We start from the raw sequence: 23788 nt of genomic DNA on the forward strand, positions 1-23788 counted from the left end.
GTAGCAGTAGATGGGTTATCTACCGACACTATCTCCAAAAAATGAACTTTTTAGGGCAAGTTTGTTAAATAAAGGACTTCAGTTTCCCAAAAGTGTATCATCAGTTTTGACATTAATATATAACTACTATAATATAATAAAAGAATTATACATTGAAAAATTTGGTGCCCTTCATGAATTCAAGTTTTTCAGGGAGAGAAAGAGGACAATTACATCCTAGTGGGTTAAATCTAGAGATATGTTCATTGTGTTAAGAGATTACAGTGAAGCAGCACCTAACATCCTATTCCAAAAGGTGGTGCTTGGGCTGAACCTTGAAGGAAGGCTAAGACTAAGCCAGGAGAAGAGGGTGGGAATGGGTCCAAGCAAAGGGTGCAGCCCAGTAGCATGAAAGCATGACAGTTTCAGAAAAATTAGATGTGACTGTAGTAAAGAGTATGGATGAATATGTGGTGGGGAAATGCACGTAGGCCCAGTTTATGAAGGTTTTTTTATGTCTTATAGGGACTTTGAATTTCATCCTGAATGCTATGAAAATACCTCAAAGTATTTTAAGGAGAGGAATGACAATTCAGATGTGCCCCTATAAAATGAAAGATGTGAAACAAGGAACTTCTGTAGTTTCTTCCATCTTTAGTGATCTGTGATCCTACAAATAGTGAAGTTCTGATCATAGTAGAGGATGAAGAGCCAGAGACAGTTATGAGAGTGATCTCACAGGAGCTATGGGACGATTGCTGTGAAGTATTGAGTCTGGGTGCTGCAATTAGCTGGCATGGGGATAGAGGAGAGAGGCCAGAGGTAAGACGGGTTCCATTTTGAACATGTTAAGATTTGGCATTCCTTACAAAACCCACTGATGCTACTAGATGATCTCAGCCCTCCCCTCAGACTTTCATTAACACTGGGAAGAAAAGGACTACTGAATCCTCTAAATTTTTATGGTAGGTGGGCCAACACTGCTCTCAAAAAAGAAAAAAGGGAGAAAAAAAGCTACTCCCAGCAACTACTTAATGATTAAGTCATTTCAGAACTTCATCCAAATCCACTTAATTACACCCTTTAGTTCCCATCTAATTAGTTTAGGCTTAACACTAATATTAGTTTGGTGAGAACTTGCTTATCTATTTGATCTCTTAATCTGGCCTATCAATTCCACAGTTTATAGCCAAATTATAACCATCCTCGTCTGAATCCTTTCCCAACTGTTCTCTCTTTAAAGCAAGTTATCGCTACTACTTGAAGAATAAAACCTTCCCTCTCCCCAACAGAAGTACATTCAGAGACCCAGCACGGAGTAAGTACCATGCCCTACACCATGAACATAGTGGGTACCCAGTATTTCCTACGGCTGGTGATAATACATGTTCAAAGTAACTTCATTTTTCCTTTGGAGAGGAAAAGGAGAAGAAAAGCACTGCTAGGATGTGACTGTAATGTGAATGAATAAGTATCATGAATGGTTAGAGTGGAGGTCCACTGTATTTTGCAGAGAGTCCAACTTTATAAGAGGCCCAAAGAGGAAAGATTGACCAATGACTGTTTGTGGTATATTTTGGTTTTAAGGTGGTGTGTGTTTTTGTTTGTGTGTAGGGGAAGTGAGTTGCCTCAATGGGGAGGTTGTACTGAGAAAGGAAATAAACTAGTTTCTGACAGTCGAGAAGATGACTGCACCACAACAGCATGCAAGGATGGAGAAGGAGTGAGGACACAGATGAGTCAGGTGGGCTGGACTGTAATTAGATTCCACAGTCAGGTCATCAAATAGGAATTCATATACGAAGAGCAACAACGCACACTGCTCCTCAAATGATGATCTACATCAACCAGGGAGCCTTAGTCTCTCAGGTTTCTGACTTGGGAAATCCTCTCTTTCCCCTGGTCCAGACCTCCTTCTCAATTCTCTTGGAACCTTAGAGACTTGGTATTTCTTTCTTTTTTTTTTTAAAGTAAATTTATTTATTTATTTTTGGCTGCGTTGGGTTTTCACTGCTATGTGCGGGCTTTTTCTAGTTGCGGCGAGCGGTGGCTACTCTTTGCTGTGGTGCACGGGCTTCTCATTTCAGTGGCTTCTTTTGTTGTGGAGCACGGGCTCTAGGCACACAGGCTTCAGTAGTTGTGGCTCGCGGGCTCTAGAGCGCAGGCTCAGTAGTTGTGGCGCGCAGGCTTAGATGCTCCGGGGCATGTGGGATCTTCCCGGACCAGGGCTCGAATCCGTGTCCCCTGCATTGGCAGGCGGATTCTTAACCACTGCGCCACCAGGGAAGTCCCGAGACTTGGTATTTCTCCAAGCCAAAAATAAAGAAAGCAAAGCAAAATGAAGAAAGATTCCAAGGAAAACATTTAAAGATATGGAGAATGAAAAACACCAAATTCAGAAGAGTGATTTATTTCAGCTGGGGGTGTATGTCTGTTTTGAGGAGGCAGGAAGGGGTGGGGAGCAAAGTTTGTTAGCAGCTTGAACTGTAATGTTAATGTTCTATTTCTTGAACTGGGTATTAGGTACAGTGGTGTTTTTATGCCCGAATATCTGAAATATTTCATAATTTTCAGAAAGAGATGTTAAAAAAAGGAAAGAGTAACAGAAAGATCATTTTGTCTATGTCCCTACTACTACCTGGGAAAAGATAGGGGCCCTTCCTAATTATTCTACTTTTATTATAAACTGAAAAACTGTTCACAAACAAGACTGTGCCTCCTCTCATCTTTGAGGTTATAGGAATGGGCTCACAGGAAGAGGGTGATAAGGGGGCCTTGGGTCTGTTCAGATGGTACAGAGAAGCCAAACAGGAGTGGAGCTGGAGCCCTCTTCCCACCCCACCCCCTCCAGATGCCAGAATTCCACACGCCATTATTATATTATAATTATTCTACTTTTATTTTAAACTGAAAAACTGTTCACAAGCAAGACTGTGCCTCCTCTCATCTTTGAGGTTAATGCTCACAAGTCAATTCATTTTTTTAGCAAATGTTCAAATCACACACCTATGAAGCTTGATCAACTTCAGTGACTCCATCCATGGGTGTAACTCTAGTTGCATTGAACTTCTGATTTGGAACTTCCTGTTTTGTTAGTAGTATGATATCATACATGTTTGAATGACACATCAGGAAGAGAGGTCATCCTCCTTCAATGTTCAGTCAGCTCTGTTACCCACACGCCGCTGATAGGGTGCTGAGTTATTCCAGGCTTCCTCAAACCTCCTTTCTCCTCACTAATCCTTCCCTACCTCTTCTGTACCTAAGCCCCAGGGTCACTGCACTTCTGCAATGATCGCATTGCAGAGACCACGCAGAGAAAAGATGAAAGCCATGTGTCATCTTGTTATAAAAGACATGAATAGCTACAAGACAGAAATGAGACAAGAAAGGATAAATCTAGTTATTAGAATTAGACCTGCACATTATCTGTGTATTTCATGTTTCCTACTTAGGATTTTTCTCCAAAATAGAGGCCGATTGGCATCATACTGATAGATAGCAAGCTTGATGTCATACTGCCTGAGTTGAAATCCCTTCTCTGCCACAACCTAGCTACATGATCTTGAGCAAGTTATTTAACCTCTTTGTAAAATTTGTATATTAATAGTGCCTACATTCTGAAGTTCAGATAAGGAGTAAATGAAATGATGCATGAAAATGCTTAGCACAGCACAATTCCCACTGCATAGCAAGAGCTTAATAAATGTTGGCAATTACTATGTGCATTGATTTTAATTTTTCTTTCTGCCCTTTGGTATTGAGGATAACATATATCCAGGAAAAAACAGCTTCCAAGCAAAAGGCACATCTGGTGAAAGTGGCTTCCATTCCTGGAGGAAGATCCCTTCCTGAAAGCATTGGGTTCTTCCAACTACTCTCTTCTCCTTACTCTCTTCGGGTTGTTTTAACTACAGGTGCCAGAAATCGGCCACTGGAAGGAGATAGGAGTTGCTAAACTGGTTGGTAGCTTCTTTTGTTTTTATTTCTTAATATTCATTGCTACCTTCCACGTACAGCTAAAAGAGACCAGAGACCCAAATGACAGCGTGCATGTTCCCTCCCTCAAGGCTGTCCAGTCACTTTTTCATCAGAACACGGACCTTTTGGGGAGAAAATGTTTTTATTTCCCCCAGAAGTAAATGAGGCCGAGAAGGTCGTTGGCAAACTGTAGGGCAATGGTGTCTCAGTGCCAGCATCTCTTGCCTTAGACACCTTCTTCTGTGGTCCTGAGTGAAGTTGCTAGGATTATGAGCCACTAGGAAAAAGCTTGAGGATGACAGTGACTCCGAAAAGCTAAAAAAGCGAGTAGCAAAACTGGCCACAAAGGATTTTAACTTGCAGAACTCAGGGGAATACTTCGAGAGGAAGAAGGCAGTTATAGATAGAAAATCAAGTTTCAAACAGACACACGGAAAAGCATACTGCCTAGTGGACTGTGTTTCTTTATAACAAGATTTTAAAAAAAATAACATGCCGACTTTCCTTTCGTCCAGTCTCAGCCCAAACCAGTCTCCCTCCTTCCAGCCCTCCTCTATTATTAAAGGCTCTTGGCTCTCAAAGAGGAAGGGAGGGCAAGAGACGATTGGCTAAGTGAGAGCAGCACCGCCCTGCACCATCCCCTCCAACGCCCTCCCTGGATAAACAGCTGGAATGAGAAATAGGGAGGGAGGGCTGGGATTGGCTGAGTGTCAGTTACCAGGGTGGGGTGAGGCAGCGCGGATGAAGACTTTACCTGTCTAGGTAAGTCAGGAAGAGGTCAAAAGAAGAAAACAGTAGGAAGCAGGGGAAGCAGTCTCTGTCTCCGTCTCTGCCCTTTGAAATATAAGGGTATTCCTTTCCTCTCTTCAGCCCCCCGCCCAGTGAAGGTGAGTTAATTCCTAACCAACTATTGCTTATTCTGCAGCAAGAGGGGGGCACTTCATGGGAAGTCAGAGTTGCGGGGAGCCCTTTATACCCCAGGTGGGGGTCTTTCCTCTCTGTTCCTCAGCTCCCTGAGTCCAGTACGGGATCAGAGTGAGTTAGTAGCTTCTTGAGATTGGAGTGTTTTAGTGGAGACCCAGGCTGAGACACATTTTTTTTTTCATCTGCCTATTTAGGTTGGAAAAGCATATCGTGCTGACAACAAGAAAACAGATTTGTTTTAGAAATTTCCATCTCTGAATAATTGAAGTTGCGCTGTGATTTTGGAAGAGAATTGTTAGAGTAGAGGAGGTCAAAATGGAAACTCGCCCGGGGAAGAAAAGTGCTTTGATTTTCCATTCTAACAGGCAAATTTCTCATGGCATTATGAACTCAATGTCTATTGTTATTTAAATGAAGGGTACAGTGTGTGTGTGTGTGTTCAGTAATGGTAGTGTGATAATGGAGCTCTTTGTGGAGGGGTGTGTAAGGTGTGAGCTGTGCTAGGTTTTTGTAAGGGTGTGTGAGATTTGGTTACATTGGGAAAATGCCAGCTCAGGCTACCAGCTCATCTTTGGAAAACCCACGGATACTCTAGCTGCAAAGTCAAGCCTATTTGAGTTCAGCTTCATTAACTTGCTGACTTTACTTGTTAACAGACATAGGGACTGGCAAACAGGAAGCTACTCAACTGTGCCGGGGCCTCACCTACATTAATATTTCATGGTAGCATGTTGAGTCTAGTAGGAATTCCGAGTGGGGCTCAGGCCAAAGCAGTGTGGCAGAGTCCAGAGAGGAGAACCAGACCAGTGCTGTGGTTTTGCTTTGACTTCCTTCGGGTGTCCCAGTTGGCAGTCTGTGCGGCCAGATTCCCTGCACAAGGGCGCTGGGTGTAGAAGTCAAGTCAGAGTAGCAAGTCAGCTCTCCGCCATCCAGCTTGTGGGGATTAACACTCTGGTCCCTAACTTCTCCCCTTTTCCTCCTGCTTTCAGAAAGAGGGAAGTGGGAAGACCCAGTGCCAGGATCCCAGGGCCTGGCACACAAGTCCTGAGTGAATATATTGGGTTTTGTCCTAGCAACTGAAGCTTTAGTCTTTAGCTCAGCCCACACCACAGAACCAGCCCGCCAAGCTCACTGACTGAGGGCTGCCATACAGGGCGACCTTGTCAGCAATAAAGGTAAGCTGCAGTGTCAAGCAAAGTTCTTCTGTGCAGGTGATATTTCCACCCACCCTCTCCCTCAAACCCACTGGTGAAAGAGGCGATTATATCATTGCTTAAACACAAACAGAAAACTGCCCATGTGCTTGTGGAGAGGGATACACACACAGTGCAACTTTTAGTCTTCTTGGCCTTTTCCTTAGGATGTTCTCCAGCCCAAGGCACATTTTGGGTGGTCAGCAAAAAGCAGAGGCACCTGGTCTAAGAGAAACAGGAAACCTCTTTGACCACTGGGGAAAGAGATGAGCTCTTGGAGGATATAGGAATGGGCTCACAGGAAGAGGGTGATAAGGGGGCCTTGGGTCTGTTCAGATGGTACAGAGAAGCCAAACAGGAGTGGAGCTGGAGCCCTCTTCCCACCCCACCCCCTCCAGATGCCAGAATTCCACACGCCATTTATTTACTCTCCTCCAAGGCTTGGCTGGTTTCAGGGAGTAGTTAATATTTAATGTGCCTTTGCATGGGTGGCCCCGATATAGGCTGTGCACATTTCTTAACCCATTTCCTCCTCCCCTCAAGCTGCCCAAAGAGGTCAAGGGTTAAAAAATACAGAACTTTCACCTTGAGTGTTTTGCATGCTGTTCAGGCTTCTTATCAAGTAGAAATACCTCAGGTTTCAATGGCTTCCCTGACATAGCCCCCAAGTTTCAAGGTTGTAAAGTTGGTGGAAGGAAATGCAGCATCCAGTTCAGGTCAGACTGTTGAGGGAAGGAGAGAGTGGTGAGAAGAAGAGAAGACGTCTTTATGGTTCAGACTTTTACGGTCAGGACACTAGGTGTGGAGATGAGGTGTGAGCACCTTAGAGCTCATTCAGCTTTGGTTTCAGGTTCAGGTTAATCTCTGCAATGATTTTGTTGTATCCATGACTTGAGCTTCAGTGGCATTCGGTGTCTTTTCCTTATTCTGGAAATATCTATTGTGGGGACAAAAAGCTGGCCTGGATGCCTAAATCTGAATCAGAGAAGAGTGGTCTTAGGGCTTTCAGTGTTTAGACAGACGTGGCCAGTGGCCCTTCTTTAGGTACCCAGCCCTCTTGCCTCTAGACAGCTGCTGTAATGCCCTCTAGAAGGGCTGGGAGCCACAGGCTGCCCCTTAGATGCAGTTATAAATCATTTCCTACTTCCCATAGGAAGGGGAGGTAGAAAGAACCCCAGCTTTTGCATCGGTCAAATGGAGAAAATGCCACATCCTGCCTAAGGTATCAGGTTATTTTAAAAACCGAATTAACATATCTGAAAGCACCTTGTAAGCTATACCCTGGTATATTTTTTAAAGCAATGCTGTTCATATTGTTTCTATCTCTTCCAGCTGCTTCAGGCCATCCTTTGTTCCAAAGTGAGAATGTGTTAGGCTGCCCTGGGAGGGAGGAGAGGCTAGCACACCACTGTAAAGTCCGAAGTGTGCTTGGAAGAACAAGCGTAGTCATTTTTCTCTGAAAGGGAAAGGCAGCATCTGCTCATCCATTCACAGAGAACATTCTATTAATTACACTGAGTCACTTCTAATAGTTACTGCCCCAGTGTAACAGATAGGAAAACTAGAGCCAAAAAAACAGACCCTTGGATCTACACTGACTTCTTGGAAACAATACCTTTGTCCTAACAAAGTTTTGCATGCCCCATGCCTATTAGGTACTCATAAATGTTAGTGTAACTGAAAGCATTGCCCAAATTCCATTAAGCCATATATTTTCTGGGAAATAAAATATTAAAAAAGAGCTTACATGAAGCTTCCCTGGTGGCGCAGTGGTTAAGAATCTGCCTGCCAGCCATGGGTTCGAGCCCTGGTCCGGGAAGATCCCACATGCCGCAGAGCAACTAAGCCTGTGTGCTGCAACTAGTGAAGCCCACATGCCTAGAGCCCATGCTCCACAAGGGAAGCCACTGCAATGAGGAGCCCACGCACCGCAACGAAGAGTAGCCCCCGCTCACCACAACTAGAGAAAACCCGCGCGTAGCAAAAAAGACCCAATGCACCAAAAAATAAATAAATAAAATAAGTGAATTTATTTAAAAAAAATTTTTTAAAGAGCTTACAGTAATAGGGTAGAAGCCAAAAAAGAGACCTTCCAACAGTTCAACTAGTTCTAATGTCTACTGAGTTCTAGTGTCAACTCAGTCGACACTAGAACAAATGACGTTTATTCATCAGCATTTTTTGAATGCCTTCTGTGTGCCTAGGCTAACGAGAAATGGATCCTCTTTGTTGTAGTGGTCTCAACCCTTCAGAATGTTAGGAATGAGTTAGTACTTTTGGAACCTAGACAGTCATTAATGGAGAGGCTAGCTGAGGTGACTGAACTTCATCCACATGACTTCTCATGTTTCTGTTTTATTGGGATTCTGGATAATGGGAAACTAACCTCATGAAGGAATCCCAGGAGTTATCTTACCCCATGTTGATTTATCACTGGGCTTCTTTGGTATCTCTGTCCCCTCTGGTTCTCCCTCTCTCTCCTGAGAGGCTCTGGACCCGCGTGAACTACATGTGTCTTGCCCATAACAGATCTTCCGTCTTCCTTCCCCATTGTCCTGCCCCCTCCCTACCTGCCCCACTTGAAAGTCTCCTCCCAAGCAGGAGGGGAGCTCTGTGAGGCCTTGTGTTTGTCAGCTCTAGGTGGTTGGCAGACTGACTCACCCAGCACAGCCCAAATCTGACTTTGGCACTGGAAGCAATTATTGGCAGAGGCAAAAAAGACAACCTGCCCTGGAATCTAAACCCCAAGTCTCAAGATCTCAAATAAAACCCAACTTTCCAGGACATTTTACCTAGTATTCAGAAGGTGGGAAAGATGGTAGAAAATAAAGCATGGCGTTGTGGGGAAAATATGGATTCAGAATCAGACAAAGTATACTCTAATTCTAGCTCTTCCCCCAGGACCCTACTTGATCTTAGAACTGTCTTTTAATCTTAATTCTTCTAGAATTTCATTTTAGCATAGCAGAGTCACCTTTGGCCTTTCCAGCTCTGGTGGAGTTTTTCCCACAAACAGGGATATGAAAATCTCTGGGATTTCCTGAAGGAAGATGACACTACCTTCCTTTGCTATTTCTATTGGCACAATGAACTTGAACTGTTCTTTCCCTATGAGTTGGAGTTGGGAGAAAGCTACCTAGAGCATTGCTCTTGTTCATTTGACACAGATTAGGGAATCTCATTGGGAATAAGTGCAACATCAGGAGGGTGATACACAAGAGGGAAACTGGGTTTCTGTCAACCACTGGGGTGCCACGCACATCCCTCCCAGACTAGGGGGATGACGGTGGCTGGGGTGGGGGTCGTTGTGATGGTGCTGATGATGTGGCTATGGTAGCAGCTGACAGTTACAGGGCCGTGCACTGCACAAAGTGTTTTACATGGAGTATTTCATTCTACAGTCACGAAAACCCTTTAAGGTAGGTACTATTACGGGCCCTGTTCCTTTTAAAAAAAAAAAAAGCTTTTATTTCCCTTGCTTCAATCTACTTTGATACGAGATGGATCTTGTCTTTTTCTTATTACAAAAACAGTAGTAGTTACTCATTTATTCCTTAAGTGTTTGCTTACTTACTACCAACTAAACTGTGCTATCTGTTATCATTTAGTCTTACTATTAACCCTATTTAATGAAGAAAAACAGATTCAAAGAGTAATTTGCCTCGTCACAACACTTTAAATGGTGGAACTGGAATTTGAACCCAGATCCAGCTACCTCCAGAACCCAAGCTTTAACCCCTGTAATATGTAGTGTTTATAGTAATGAAAATGTAGGTTAAGCTCCCTGGTTCAGAGAAAAAACGTGACCAAGAGAAATGATGGAATCTCTTTTCTGACTAGACTGCTTCTCCACCACCTAAGTCTGACCTTCTGCATGTATGTAAGCCAGCTTATGCATCCTTACATGTCCAGCTTATGTGTCCCCCTGAAGGCTGGTGGTTTGGGTTTGGGTCATGGCTGAGCATGGCCCCTTCCAGCTCTCTGTTTGCTTGGTGTCCCTGCCACCATGCTGCTCCAGGGCCAGGGCAGAGCCTTGCTGGAGCCTGGCTCAGCTCACACATGGCTTTGATTCTTCTCTTTTCAGGCCCGGCCTGGGACATTCTTCACTTCCCTTCGCTTCCCCTCTGAGAGCCCCTTTCACCACCCCTGCACCTTGCTTCAGGCGATGCCCGAGAGAGAGCTGTGGCCAGCAGGGCCTGGCTTGGAACCCGTGACCCGCATTGGCAGCTGCGATAGCATGATGAGCACCACCTCCACCCTCTCTGGATCTGTACGTACTCTCTGTCTGCAGCCTGGCCCGCTCTCCGCACCCCTGCCCTGCCCTGCCCTGCCCTACCCACCACCATCCTTGCTCACTGCTCCTTGTCTTTCATCTTCCTCGTCAGGGAGTGAATCACACCAGTTGGTATTCTGCCTCTGAGTCACCCCCTGGTTCTACAGAGAATAGGGTGGGACAACCCCAGAGAGTAATAAGACAAATGAGAGTTTTTCCCAGTTTTCATTAGGTTGGGTGGTGTAATTGAGATGAGAGGGTGGGTCAGTGATCTGAGGTCACGGTGGAAACTAGAACGTAGATCCTTGTAGCACGTGGATTCCTGAAGTCCTCTGCAAAGAACAGCGTTACTTCCGTCTTTTACAAAGAGCAAAGAGCACGGAGCAGTTAAGAGCCTGGGTTCTGGAGCCAAACAGATCTGGGTTCTCTACTTATAAGCTCTATGACCTTGGGCAAATTACTTAATTTCTCTAAGCTTCAGTCTCAGTTTTTTTTTTTTTTTTTTTTTTTTTTTTTTTTTTTCTTTTTTTTTTTTATTTTTTTTTATTTTTTGCTTTATCACAAATTTAATCAGTTATATGTATACATATGTTCCCATATCCCCTCCCTTTTGCGTCTCCCTCCCACCCTCCCTATCCCACCCCTCCAGGCGGTCACAAAGCACCGAGCTGATCTCCCTGTGCTATGCGGCTGCTTCCCACTAGCTATCTACCTTACGTTTGGTAGTGTATATATGTCCATGCCGCTCTTTCACTTTGTCACAGCTTACCCTTCCCCCTCCCCATATCCTCAAGTCCATTCTCTAGTAGGTCTGTGTCTTTATTCCTGTCTTACCCCTATGTTCTTCATGACCTTTTTTTTTCTTAAATTCCATATATATGTGTCAGCATACAGTATTTGTCTTTCTCTTTCTGACTTACTTCACTCTGTATGACAGACTCTAGGTCCATCCACCTCATTACAAATAGTTCAATTTCATTTCTTTTTATGGCTGAGTAATATTCCATTGTATGTATGTGCCACATCTTCTTTACCCATTCATCCAATGATGGACACTTAGGTTGTTTCCATCTCCGGGCTATTGTAAATAGGGCTGCTATGAACATTTTGGTACATGTCTCTTTTTGAATTATGGTTTTCTCAGGGTATATGCCCAGTAGTGGGATTGCAGGGTCATATGGTAGTTCTATTTGTAGTTTTTTAAGGAACCTCCATACCGTTCTCCATAGTGGCTGTACCAATTCACATTCCCACCAGCAGTGCAAGAGTGTTCCCTTTTTTCCACACCCTCTCCAGCATTTATTGTTTCTAGATTTTTTGATGATGGCCATTCTGACTGGTGTGAGATGATATCTCATTGTAGTTTTGATTTGCATTTCTCTAATTAGTAAAGATGTTGAGCATCCTTTCATGTGTTTGTTGGCAGTCTGTATATCTTCTGTGGAGAAATGTCTATTTAGGTCTTCTGCCCATTTTTGGATTGGGTTGTTTGTTTTTTTGTTATTGAGCTGCATGAGCTGCTTATAAATTTTGGAGATTAATCCTTTGTCAGTTGCTTCATTTGCAAATATTTTCTCCCATTCTGAGGGTTGTCTTTTGGTCTTGTTTATGGTTTCCTTTGCTGTGCAAAAGCTTTTAAGTTTCATTAGGTCCCATGTGTTTATTTTTGTCTTTATTTCCATTTCTCTAGGAGGTGGGTCAAAAAGGATCTTGCTGTGATTTATGTCATAGAGTGTTCTGCCTATGTTGTCCTCTAAGAGTTTGATAGTGTCTGGCCTTACATTTAGGTCTTTAATCCATTTTGAGCTTATTTTTGTGTATGGTGTTAGGGAGTGATCGAATCTCATACTTTTACATGTCCCTGTCCAGTTTTCCCAACACCACTTATTGAAGAGACTGTCCTTTCTCCACTGTACATTCCTGCCTCCTTTATCAAAGATAAGGTGACCATATGTCCGTGGGTTTATCTCTGGGCTTTCTATCCTGTTCCATTGATCTATCTTTCTGTTTCTGTGCCAGTACCATACTGTCTTGATTACTGCAGCTTTGTAGTATAGTCTGAAGTCAGGGAGCCTGATTCCTCCAGCTCCATTTTTCGTTCTCAAGATTGCTTTGGCTATTCGGGGTCTTTTGTGTTTCCATACAAATTGTGAAATTTTTTGTTCTAGTTCTGTGAAAAATGCCAGTGGTATTTTGATAGGGATTGCATTGAATCTGTAGATTGCTTTGGGTAGTAGAGTCATTTTCACAATGTTGATTCTTCCAATCCAAGAACATGGTACATCTCTCCATCTATTTGTATCATCTTTAATTTCTTTCATCAGTGTCTTATAATTTTCTGCATACAGGTCTTTTGTCTCCTTAGGTAGGTTTATTCCTAGATATTTTATTCTTTTTGTTGCAATGGTAAATGGGAGTGTTTCCTTGATTTCACTTTCAGATTTTTCATCATTAGTATATAGGAATGCCAGAGATTTCTGTGCATTCAGTCTCAGTTTTAAGATGGGCATAATATTAATACCAAATTCATAGGGTTCTTGAGGCGAGTAAATGAAATGCATGTAAAGCACTTAGCATGTGCCTCTATGTAGGAAAGAAATAGCCTATCTGTAAGTAGAGACTGAGAATCTTCCAAAGTCACTGTGTTTAACTATTTGTGAGTGACATGTAATAAATTGTAATTTTTCTGGGCATGAATTTAAATCTTATTTCTTATAAGGTTGGTGTGAGAGAGTAAATCTGCCCTACGTCCAAATGTAAGCATTCCTTTGTTATGGGTACTCATCACATACATAATAACCCTTGAGAATTTATACTTTACTGTTCTATATCCTATATGTAGAGGTATTTGATAATTTAAGGATTGTAATGATCTCTACTGAATGTCAAAGGTGTTTGATATAGTCAGTGTGTTTTGATACGTAAAAATGAAGTAGAAAAAGCAGCACACAACACACAAAAAACCTAAAGTGCAGACAATCTGTAGATAATTTCTTTTTAACCCTAGATGATGGGGCCTCACAGACCGCTTTCAGTTTCTGTTAAGCAGAGGCCAACATGAGTAGTTACATACCACCGGACACAGAATGTGACAGGGATTAAAGGTTTTCAGAGTGAATCATCCATAAAGGAGAAATTCAGAGTTGGAGTTTTGGAAGACTATTTTAGTAGGAAGAGGGCAATAGAGAAGATTTTGTTTAGGGAACCTCTGGGGTCTGCATCAAGGCTTCCAAGGGCTGTATTCAGGACTTCCCTTTACAATGTAAGTCTCCCTCAATCAACTGACAGATGATTCTTTAAGGAGCCTGGGGAACTGGAGAAGTTATTCCAACAACCATCTCCCCTCCCCCTAAGATATTTTTAGGGCTTTCTCAAAATCTTTCCTGGCCATCTGAGTGGGTGTGGAAAATACATAACTCTGAAGTATCTCAAATATTAGGAAGAGGGGTAGAGACGGCAGGAAGGGACTCAGGCCAAATTTCCTATATTCCTATCTGCCCTTTTGGTCCTCCCTTCAACCTTCAACTTTGGAGAGTGGTTATTCCATGGATCTTCCTGACCTTGTAGAACATAGGCAGTAACCATCTGAAATGGCTTCACCTGTTCTCCCAAACACTCCTATGTGCTTTCTCATAATGAAAATTATTTATTTTAATTTCTACTTAATATTTAATACTAAGTTGCTTTCCCCTCACCCCATACCAGTTTCTCCACCTTCCTCCCTTAAGTTAATATTTGCTTAAGAAATGAACACTTTTTTTAATGTTAGCCAGAGCCAAGTGCTATCAAGAAAGTAAATACACAAGGGGAAAAAAAATTCCTGTATGGAATGCATTTCAAAGTCAAGTATAACTTATTTAGTAAATTTATCTGTGACTAGTCATGCCACTGTTCCCTTTGGCCTGGCAGCGAGTAGGTGGCTGTCTTTCCTGTTTGTCCTCATACTGTCCTTGACATGCCAGATCAAGAATGCAGAAGTACTTTGAAAAGTTAAAAGCAATACCATTCAAGTTTAAGGTCAAATCATTATGTTGCCCATATAGTTTAGAACAACATTGGAGACATCCGAAATGAGATACTTGACATAGGTCACACAGAAGAAGTGGAATTAGAACCTGGGACTGCTTCTGTTCTTTGCCCCTAAGCATTCCACCCAGGAGTGAACAAAAGAAAGGTCATTTGCCATCTGCCTGCCCAGCTGGGTGCTAGTGGGACAGCAGCCCGACAGTCTCTGCCCTCCTTGGTGCCTGCAGTTTCAGGAAGCAGCTCCATCAGGTCTGCAGAGTGGCATGGTGGAGAGGCTTCCAGCTCTTCAGCAGTCCTTCCCAATGCAGGGTGGTTCTCGGGCCCCGCCAGTTTCTGCGGAGCTACCTCTCACAGCGCCCTCTCCTCGCTCTAGAGCGACAGCAGCTACGACTTCCTGTCCGCTGAAGAGAAGGAGTGTCTGCTCTTCTTAGAGGAAACGATTGGCTCATTGGACACCGAGGCTGACAGTGGACTGTCCACTGACAAGTCTGGGCAAGCCACAACTCCCCGAGGTCCCCGAACACTGCCCACGACCCAGCCTGCCGCCCAGGGTAAGAGAGAGTGTCTAAAAAAATCAAAAAAGGGGACTTTCCTGGAGGTCCAGCGGTTAAGACTCTGTGCTTCCACTGCAGGGGGCACGGGTTCGATCCCAGGTCGGGGAACTAAGATCCCACCCACATGCTGCGAGGCCAAAAAAAAACAAAAACTAAAACCCCAAAAAAAGCAGTACATCCTCTGGCCACTCTCCATCTTGTCTGCCCTCTGCTCTAAGGGTCACAGGCAGAAGAAGGAGAGAATGCTCTCCTCTGCATTCTCGTGGCTGGAATAAAGCCTTGTTGTCCCTGCAGGGAAGTAGGGATTACCGACAAGCCAAACTTCTATGTCTTTCTATGAAGTATCAGAGGCCTGGGAGGGAAAGGGGTTTTACCAGCACCCATCCTCTTATGGAGAAATTCTAAAGCAATATGACCACAGAGGTGGGGGAGGGATTCAGGGAGGGTTGGGTGGTTGGCTCTGGAAAAACTAAGTCAGTCTGTGGAGCTAATCTGGGTGACCCAGAGGATGAGGCTGCAGGAGATAAGAAGAGGGAAGGGCTCCCTTAACTTCAGTGGGTGACATCTCAAGGGCCTTGTGAGAGAGTATGGAGTGGCTTTGAGGCTCGGTAGACGGGGAACAAGATGGCACGTAAGTGTGGCCATGAGTGCAGGGCCATATGCCCCAGGGTGAGGGGGCATTTTACTCCTGAAGACAGTCCCATTGGTATCAGGACTGTGATCACTTATTCATTCATTTAGCAAATATTTATTGACAATGTGTTAGATCCTCCCTGAGACAGAGGAGGAAGTGGGGACATGGGGCTTCCCCTGCTGCCTGGTGCTGATTTCCTGGTCCAGTGGGCCTGACACGTGTGCTTACTCGCTGGAAGAAAAGAGCCCCTGTCACTCTGTGGTGTGGGGACAGCTGTGGCCATTATAGAATCATCCAGGTGCTTATAGAAAGTGAAGGCAGAAGAAGGCAGAAGCCTGGTCCGGCAAGAGCAAATCACCTGTTGACCATGTTCATGCTGATTGCTCCCACTGGACTCAGTTACCTAAGGCCCCAGGATAGCTAGAGGGACTGTCCTGAACCCCAACCAACCCTGCATCTGTAGAGGGTAGAAAGAGCCTGAGTCAGGAACATGGAGCTGTCTGGGGCTGCCCTTTCCCCAGCCATCAGGAAACATTAATCCTTGGTTGAAGGGAAACTGCTAGTACTGATCTGTTAGTCTAAATGACATCCAAACAAGAGTGCTGCCCTTTAAAAGCAAAGAAACAACAAAAAACAAAACCCATCCATTGCTAATTAGAGATCAGAGTTTGGGAGGTGTTTTCTTTCCCCCGGCAGCAGGGTTCTCACCACGCACTCTTCTTTGCCTGTTCTCCCAACCCTCACAGGACATCCGAAAGAGACCGTTCAGCAAGGAACAGAGCCAAAAAGAGTGACTCCATTCAGCTTGTCTCATCTGCCCGAGCCTCAAAGCCTGGTCCTCAGGTCTGGCTCCTACAGCCTCCCCAGAAATATCCACATCGGCAGAAACCAGATCCTCAGAAAAAGCACCACACAGGCTAACAGCCATATACCAGGGGTATCTGACAGGCTTGTCCCAGGGCCTGAGAAAGAACAGGTCGGCCAGAGCAGTGAGCCCCCCCAGGCACCGACGGGCCCCCGGGACGCTGCCCTTGATCTGGACAGGGCCTTCATCCCCCCACCAGAGGCCTTCCGGGACACCCAGCCAGAGCAGCGTGAGCAACGCGACCTGCCCAGAGAGCCAGGGGAGCTGAGTCCCAGGCCCCAGGTCCACACATCACTCAGCCTCCAGCAACAAAGGGAGACCACTTCAGAGGCCATGTCCCAGAAAGCCAATGAGGAAGGCTCACCCGGGGAACCTGGACACCCTCGGCCTCCTCCAGCTGTGTCCTCTCAGAATGCAAAAGCTGAAGACGTTCCTGTCCCATCAGGGGGAGATCCAAATGCCCGGCTGGCTCCCCTCACAGCCCCTAAGCCACGGAAGCTGCCACCAAATATTTTTCTGAAGAGCAGCCGAGGTGGTTTCCACAGTGATCCCCAGAACCGGCTGTCTTGCCACTCGGAGGCTGGCCCTAGAGACTCGGGCCCCACCTTGTCATCACTACAGGAGCAGAGGAGAGCACGCAGGGAAGCGCTGGAGAAGCTGGGGCTGCCCCAGGACCAAGATGAGGCCAGCGCCCACTTAAGTAGGCCCTCCATCAGGCTCAGGGAGACTCGCACTCAGGCCCCCTCCCCGGCTCCGGCTCCGCCTGTGGTTCCAGCTCAGGTCTCAGCAGCGACAGGAAAGGCTCCAGCACCTGCACCAATGCGGGGACCTTCTCCAGTGAAAGCTCCGGGTCCGGCTCCAGCTCAGCCGTCTTCTCCAGGCAACGTTTTGGTTCCCGCCCAGGAACCCGCTCCAGGGAAAGTTCCAGCTGCCAAATCCATGCCAGTTCCTATCCCTACGTCCCCAAGGGCAAATAGTCCCCTGACTCAGCCAAAGCCAGACTCTGGGCTGACTCTCCAGGAGAGCAGCATCCCTGGCCTGAGACAGATGAACTTCAAGTCCAACACGCTGGAGCGTTCAGGCGTGGGGCTGAGCAGCTACCTCTCAGCGGAGAAAGATCCCAGCCCCAAAACCAGCACCTCTCTGGGAAAAGGCTCCTTCTTGGACAAGATCTCACCCAACATCTTGCGTAACTCCCGGCCGCGCCCGGCCTCCTTGGGCACCAGGAAGGACTTTGAGGCTATCCAGGTGGGCAAGTTGGCTGACCCAGAGCATGAGCAGGGCTCCAAGCGCCTGTCTTACCAAGGACAGAGCCGTGACAGGCTGCCTCGACCCCCCGGTGTCAGTGTCAAGATCTCCCCAAAAGGCGTGTCTGATGAACAAAGAAAGGCGGCTCTCAAGAAGCTGGGCCTGTTGAGGAAGTAGGCGCTGGCCACCAGCACCCGCACACAACCCCTCCCGCACCCCATTATTCAAGAAGAGACCCAGGGCTCCACTTAGTCTTCCCCACCTCACAAGTCAGGGGCTGGGCAGGGGTCGGCTTCTCTGCAGTGTCCTCTTCTCTCCGAGGGAGAGATTGGAGCGCACATTTATTTTCAGAGTGGCTGTACCAATGAGTGCCTGCGTGAACCATCCTGAAGATGATTTCCACAGGAGGGTGTGTGTGTGTGGTATAGGCTGTGTCTATCACTGAAGCTATTTATATGACACAGAGTCATTGCTCAGAATTCCTCACTTGTTGGAAATTTTCTTACATTGGGTAGAGTTCAGCCAAGCCAGAACTGAGGGCAGAGGGGTGGCTAAGCCTGAGGAAAAAAAAGTCAAATGGGACAATGGATGTACCCGTGACACTAGGCAAATGCAGGATCACATGAAATGTGGGTCTCCCAGAACCCCTTCAGTGGGTGGAGACTGACACAGACCTTGCTGGATTCCCCTCTCACTTCTGGCCTCCTGGATAGGGGCCTGCGGCCAAGAGGAGTTGGTTTGTTATCTTATCATCTGCTGCCTTCTCACTGTCCCTAGTCCCACGGACCAGACACATCCCTGTCACTAAAAACTCTTTGTTGACTGATACCAGGAGAGCTCTTGCTGGCCTGAGAAGTCAGGATGAGTGCCCACACAGCACACCTCCACTGGGGAGGGCCTTGTCTGTGGGCTTGTGAAATTCAGTAATAAACTACAGTGGTCCCTGACTCTGATGTGCCTATCCTTCCTGCTCCGGATCTCAGTCTGCACAGTGACCCCAGGGCTGGGCCAACAGTGAGATGGGAACCCAAGCCCAGAGGCTTTGTAAATACCAAGGGACTCTTACAGGCCTTTGTCTACATGATTGCAAGTTGTTTTTTGATTTCCTCAATTCCTATGGAAAATCAGCACAGTGCATTCTCTGCTAATTATTCATAGAATATCAGAGCTGGGAGGGGCCTTAGAGACATCCTAGTCCCACCCTGTTGGGGAAGGAAAGTGGTCACTCTGCTGTTTAGTAACAGAACTGAGATCAGAGCTGGAGCGCCTGATGCCACTCCCATGCCACATGCCCCTCCCCTCCAGAAGTGACTTTGTCCCTCCACTCAGCACCCTAAGGAGTCACCAGCAAAGGTCCAACCCTAAAGCTCTTCAAGAGCTAAAGTGTCTTCTGAAACATCAGCGATTAAGCGTTCAGGATCATATTTAGTGTTGTGGGGTTTTACTTAGTTTGGGAAAGTAGCAATATACTCATTTTTAATCCCGAATTCCCTGACCAAGTTGTGCACCTTGAGAACATGCTGAAAGAGCGTACTGTGGGTAGGTGGTGTGGGCTTGTGAATACAAACTTGGAGATCAGACATGGCTGGGCGTGACCCCTGCTTCCCCTTAAGAAATTAATGTTATTCAGAGATGTGACCTGGTTGGAGTCCAAGGTCCCCAGATGTGAGGGGCAGATAAAGGGAACCGGGTTGAAAAAGTGCCCTTTAGGTCTGCTGAGCGTTTCTGGGCTGTGTCCTTAGGGACCCAGCACATCAAGACTCAGTATCTCTGCAAGTGGTGAGGAGGTTAAAGTAAGGACAACAAATGGCTGCACCCTGCTATGGCATGTGGGATGTGGTTGTGATAGTTTCTATGTACACTCTCACACACATACCCAAAAGCTGGTGCCTTATTCCTGGCCCTGGGTGAGGACCTGGCCTGTCACAGCCAATAGTGTCACCCATGACTGTCTGAGCCACATCTTATCACAGACACCCCCCAGAGAGAGAAGACCCCCTCCTGCAATACTGGTCAGACATGCTGTATTTGGTTGAACTGCTTCCCAAGACACGACCTAAAGAATGCTCACTTTATTATTTATTAATTTCTCTGATAAATAGGGAAACTTGGGGCCAGGTATAAAGTAAGACTTGGTAGGAATCTGGGGCCTTGGCATTAACACAAGCCTCACTAACACAGGTTGGTCAGGGGCACATCCTGTTAAATCCCACTCCCTGGTGAAGGCAATTTCTCTCCCAGACAAAGCAGAGTTACACACAGCCTGCCCTCTTGCTCTGTATTCTCATCCTGCCTGGCTCCCCAAGTCACCCAATTTGAGATACTCCGTCCCCTTGTTATTTAAAGATACCATGCTTCCCCATGTCCTTGGCCTTCAAAGAGCATGTTTTGCTCTAAGGATGGTCTTTGGGATTCAAGAATAGGATAATAAATCCAAACCTGTTTGTCCTCATTTTGAAGAGCATCAAGGGGAGGTAGTGAGGACATCCACTGTCCTGAGTTGTATCCATCTTCTTGTTCCAGGTAGGACTGCTCTTCATTCAGCTAGAACTGATTGGGGGAGAGGTGAGAGTGGGGTCAGGGTTGTTCTTATCCCTTTGAAGGATTTTAGGCAGAAATATGGTTTTAAAAACCACAGTGACAACTCTACTTTCACATGGCCTTATTTCTCCACTATCCCCTGCCTGCTGTAGTCTTGCTGCTGCCGGAAACAAACCATCTGCCAAATACAGGAGCTGGCCCCTCCTCAGCCTAGCCCAGTGGGGTCTGTGCCTTCAGATGCGTTGGCAGCCACTCCTCTGAACCACCACTCATATGCCACCCTGAGAGTTCTCCAGGCCCATGCACTATCCTACACAGAGGTCAAGGGATGGACCCAGTCACCTCTTAGGTGGCCCCCTCCATAGTGGGAAGTGTGGTCTGACAGATGCCACCCTGGGGGTACGTAGGTGTGCAAAAGTTAGTGTTTATTGCATGCAAGAAGAACAAGTGAAAGACTGGAGAGCAGGCCCTACTTGATGTTATGAGTTAGAGCTGGAGGTGAAGAATTTAAATATGTGTAAATATGTGAGATGAACCCCTTCATCCTCGATCCATGATCATTTTATAGGAAGAAAAGGATCATACTGTCAGAATATGAAGCTGTAGGTTCATAAACTAGAGGAGGAGGAGAACCTCGGGGATGGGCAGGAGAAAGCACGTCCACCGCAATCAGAATCTAAGAAGGAAGGCAGATACAGTGCTCCCATGCTCTTTTCTTCATGTGAGTGACTATGAAGCCTATAGATCTGGGCTCAGGTTACCTCCATCACTTACCAATCAGGGAACCATGGGGATGACACTTTAATTTTTGAACCTCAGAGTTCTCATCTGTAAAATGGGTATAATAATACCAGGCTTTCAAGATTATTAAGATGAACAAGTGATATAAAAAAATCTAAAGCTTAGTGCTTGACATAGCATATATAGTCGATAAATGACAGAATTATTCCTTCTGGGTCTTATTCCTTCCTTCTCAAAGGAAGCAAATGTAGACAGGGTTGGCAGCCAAGAGCTCACCCAGTTCAGCTCTGAAGAAATCAGAGAGAGCTTGCTGCAGATAAAAGTCCAAAGTAACAAGTAGGCTTTGGCATGCTCTCCAAGTGACTCAACTTCACCCAAGCCATGAGTCCCGGAACTTGAAAACAAAGGGATCAGAGTGAATATGGTGTTTCTGTCTCCGTGAAGGCTGAACCAGCTATTTCCAGCTTCTCTATCCCCAATCCCAGATAGCCATTTATCATCAATCTCTTGTTGTCCATGACCATATAGTTTACTTCTGTTTTCTTCCTTTAACTTATTTTTGCTGTGGTTCAGGGAACTGTATGCTGCTCTATAGTTATTTATTTTTCAAATGGAGGAAAAGAATAAACATAACAGGAGGGAACTCTGGCTAAAAGTCAGGAAGAGACAGAGGTTTCAAGATTCCTGGGGCATTTTCTAAAATAAGGTAGGCATCTTTCAGGAATGAATCAGGTATTCGTTAGCAGGAGGCAAGAAGATATATTGGGTGAACTCTCCAAATCCTTCTGATATGAGGGCCCTATGAACTGCAGGAGTCATCACCATCACCATCCCCACCACCACCATCATCACCATCACTGACTTAGCATACAAATGAGGTAAAAACAGATGATGTTCTACATCCCAGCCATCATTCCCTCTTGCTCATTGCCTATCTGGAGCATTGTCTTTATTCACCACTTGCCATGTATCCAGAGTTCAAAATAATCTGAAACGGATTCTTTTTAAAAAGCTCTGGACCAGGTGAGCTTTAGTAAGTCACTTCATCTCATTCATAAAATGGGGGGGTTGGACTGGACTGATCCATGCCAGCCTTGAAGTGTATGTTTCAATACATCCAAGCAACTTAATTAGGAAGACCAACACCCTGCCAAAAATAATCACAAGGTAGTCTAAGCTAAAATACACCACATAGAACCTAAGAGCTGGAAGGAAACTTTTAGGCTATCTAATCCAACCTCCCAGCTAAAGAGGAATTATGTCTATAAGTGGATATAAATTGTCAGAAAGATAGATGGGTGGATAGATGGATGGATGGGTGGATGGAAGAGAGGAGAGGGAAGAGAGGATTGAGAACATATAGTGGCCAAGAGCACAGGCTTAGGAGTCAGGCTTTCTGCACCTCAGCTTCCTTTTCAGTTTATTTCTTTTTGATTCCTTTAACTTCCTTTGTAAGGGAACAGTATGCTGTCCTACAGTCACTTAGTTTAAAAATAGAGTTAAAAAGAAAAGAACTTAATACAGGAATGAACCCCATGGAAGCAATAGCAATACTTACCTGTTACAGTTGTTATAAGCATAGAATCAAATGAGATAATACATATAAAAAGCACTTAGCACATTGCTCAATAAATGGACTCTATTAATGTTATCATCATATCCATATTTAATTCAGATACCAAACGGCTCCCCCTTGAGGACTGGATTAATCCTAGCCTGCACCTCAATTCCTCAACCTGAAACAGTCAAAAGCCCTCACCATCAATCCTCCTGTGTTCCCTCCACATCTGTGGTGCTGCTTCTGGGCCTCCCCCACCTGCCCACCCTTCCACCCCACACACCACCCACCCCACAGCATCTTCACTGTCCCTAGAGCCCAGGCCTTTAACTGATTCCCAAGGGAAATCAAGTTTAAGCATTTTGTTGTTTTCTGAGTTTCTAACTGAAGACTGAGTGGGAGATGCCAAGGGACCGAACATGAGGCACAGAGCCTACCACCACCTCTGTGTCACCCTTTTTTCCCTCTCTGTCCCTTCTGGTGTGTTACAGCGCTCCCAGGAAACTCTCACCTCCATCCACACTCAGGGCCCCTCATGCTCTGAGCATTTGCCACAAGAGACTTTTCAAAACATTTCTTATCCATGAATAGGGGTGTCTCGTTGAAATGAGCTCTGGAGACTGCAGTGTTCTCTACCTCCTTACCTTCACCCTTGAAAGTTGGGTGGGTGGGCTGGGGCACGGAGAGTCTACAACACAAGATGGCTTGTGACATCTACGCTTCCAACTCACACCGACCCCACTACATTCTTCCCAAGGGCTTCAGCAGGGCCTCCTTTGGATAGCTCCCTGGATAAGCAGAGAAGTTTGGCCCTCTCTTCCAGTGACACCCTACCGTGCTTTTTCAGGCAGGTGCTCTTCTGTGTTAGCCAAGGCCCCAGGTAGGTGTTGTGGGCTGTGGGAATGTCATTTAGCTGGTTAGTTCAAATATGGTATCATTAGCATTTTAGGGTGATTTTGTTGACTTAAAAAAATTGAGAAGTATGTTTTATTTGGTGGACAAAACTGAGGACTTAAGCCCAGGATGCAACCTCTCAGATAGCTCTGAGAGATTGCTCTGAAGAGGTAAGGGAGGAACCAGGATATACAGGAGTTTTTGCAACAAAGACCAGGTAGTTGGAACACCAAAAAATTACTGTTAATTAAAGAAAACCAGACATCTCCAGTTAAGGAATTTAGCATTTTTCTATGTATGGGAAGATGTAAGAGTCTGGACTCACTGATATCATTCCTTTGATATGCACCTCAGCTCTCTGGGGCCAGTATCCTGTG

At 45.5% G+C, this 23788-nt stretch overlaps 1 protein-coding gene across 1 annotated transcript; it reads left to right on the forward strand.

Annotated features, from left to right (window-relative positions):
* Positions 1-4753: 4753 nt before the first annotated feature.
* Positions 4754-18624, forward strand: LOC307048507 (specifically androgen-regulated gene protein). The gene is made up of 4 exons (XM_079697597.1): positions 4754-4847; positions 10162-10347; positions 14750-14927; positions 16311-18624. The coding sequence occupies exons 2-4, from the start codon at positions 10243-10245 to the stop codon at positions 17852-17854; spliced, it is 1827 nt and encodes a 608-aa protein (XP_079553723.1). The 5' UTR covers positions 4754-4847; positions 10162-10242; the 3' UTR covers positions 17855-18624.
* The last annotated feature ends 5164 nt before the right edge of the window (positions 18625-23788 follow it).

This window comes from Hyperoodon ampullatus (assembly GCF_949752795.1).
Source record: "Hyperoodon ampullatus genome assembly, chromosome: 2".
Classification (NCBI taxonomy): Eukaryota; Metazoa; Chordata; class Mammalia; order Artiodactyla; family Ziphiidae; genus Hyperoodon; species Hyperoodon ampullatus.